The sequence below is a fragment of the Antrostomus carolinensis genome, unplaced genomic scaffold (genome assembly GCF_000700745.2).
Source record: "Antrostomus carolinensis isolate BGI_N321 unplaced genomic scaffold, ASM70074v2 scaffold36689, whole genome shotgun sequence".
Taxonomy (NCBI): domain Eukaryota; kingdom Metazoa; phylum Chordata; class Aves; order Caprimulgiformes; family Caprimulgidae; genus Antrostomus; species Antrostomus carolinensis.
This window is the reverse complement of record NW_010341243.1, coordinates 1-1749: the sequence shown is the minus strand read 5'-3', so window position 1 is coordinate 1749 and position 1749 is coordinate 1. Positions and strand designations below refer to the sequence as shown.

The 1749-nt window shown below is 60.4% G+C and overlaps 1 protein-coding gene across 1 annotated transcript in view; it reads left to right on the top strand.

Moving 5' to 3' along the window:
* INSRR (insulin receptor related receptor) overlaps positions 1–1631 on the top strand; it is a gene marked incomplete at its 3' end in the record, with an annotated part of 7530 nt that extends 5899 nt beyond the window's left edge. Inside the window, exons 13-15 of the mRNA XM_010176430.1 lie at positions 212–377; positions 1344–1452; positions 1561–1631. Coding sequence (XP_010174732.1) covers positions 212–377; positions 1344–1452; positions 1561–1631 — 346 coding nt within the window. The remainder of the gene's footprint in view (positions 1–211; positions 378–1343; positions 1453–1560) is intronic.
* Positions 1632–1749: the final 118 nt, after the last annotated feature.

Sequence of the window (1749 nt, the reverse complement as noted above, 5' to 3'; positions counted from 1 at the left end):
TCCTATCCTATCCTATCCTATCCTATCCTATCCTATCCTATCCTATCCTATCCCCTTCCCATCTCCATCCCATCCTATCCCATCCCATCCCAGTCCCCATTCCCTTTGCGATCCCATCCCTTTCCCATCCCATCTCCCTCCCCCAAGGTTTATACATGGCTGGGGTGGGGTGATATGAAGCCCCTTTGTCACCCCCTCTTGTCCCCCCCAGGAGGTCACCACCGTTGTCTGTGTCTCCCGTCACCGCTACTCCAAGTACGGGGGTGTCCACCTGGCCCTGCTCCAGCCGGGGAACTACTCGGCCAAGGTCCGGGCCACCTCGCTGGCAGGCAACGGCTCGTGGACGGGGCTGGTCAAGTTTTACATCCTGGGGCCAGGTTCCCACAGGGACAGCGGAGGACACCAGGGGGGTCCCTGGATGGGGGGCAGGGAGGTGGGGTCATGGGGTGCTGCTGGATCAGGGTACTGGGGGATACTGGTGGGGTGAGGAGATGAAGGGTTGGGAGATGCTGGTGGGGTGGGATGGTGGGGAGCAGAAGATGGCCCTGGACTGGGCAACAGGGCATCAGGGGATGGTCCTGGACCAGGATGCTGAGGATCAGGGGATGGTCCTGGATTGGGGAACTGAGGATGAGGAAATGCTCCTGGATTGGGGAGCTGAGGATCAGGGGATGGACCTGGACCAGGATGCTGAGGATCAGGGGATGGTCCTGGATTGGGGAACTGAGGATGAGGAAATGCTCCTGGATTGGGGAGCTGAGGATCAGGGGATGGACCTGGACCAGGATGCTGAGGATCAGGGGATGGTCCTGGATTGGGGAACTGAGGATGAGGAAATGCTCCTGGATTGGGGAGCTGAGGATCAGGGGATGGACCTGGACCAGGATGCTGAGGATCAGGGGATGGTCCTGGACTAGGGAACTGGGGAGCAGGGGATGGTCCTGGACTGAGGAGCAGGGAATCATCCTGGACTGGAGATCCAGGGAGCAGGGAATGGTCCTGAACCAGGAGGCTGGGGATCAGGGGATGGTCCTGAACAAGGATGTTGAAGACAGAAGATGCTCCTGGACTGAGGAACTGGAGATCAGGGGATGCTCCTGGACTGGGAATCAGATGATGGTCCTGGACCTGGATGCTGGGGATCAGGGGATATGGCTGGATTGGGGGATCTGAGGGATGCTCTGGGATGGGGACACCTGGAGATCAGTGGGTGTTGCTGGTCTGGGGAGCTGGTGGCTCTTCATCTCTGGCCCAGTGGTGGTGGTAGTGGGACAGATGTCCCTGCACCATGTGGGGTGGGATGAGTGCCCAGCCCCTGCCCCATGGCCACCTGCTCCCAGGAGCTGAGGAGGAGTCCAGCAGCTTCTACATCCTGCTCACTGTCACGCCTGTGGTCCTCATGGTGCTCATCTCCTGTCTCGCCGTCTTTGCCTTCTTCTACAACAAGAAGAGGTAAGGACACCTGCTGGGGCTGGCTGAGCCAGGGCTGGGGATGGGTCAGGGGGAGGTGGCATCGTGCCATTGTCCCCCCGTCCTCTGAGCGATGCCCACCCCTTGTAGGAGCAATGATGGGTACCCCAGTGGGACGCTCTACGCCTCCGTCAACCCCGAGTACTTCAGTGCCTCCGACAGTACGTGGGGATGGGCAGGGGTGTCCTCGTGGGCTCTGCTGAGCCTGTCCCTTGCTGGGGTCATGCTGGTGGGGCTGGGATGGGATAGAGATGATGGGGACGATGGGGATGGGGATGG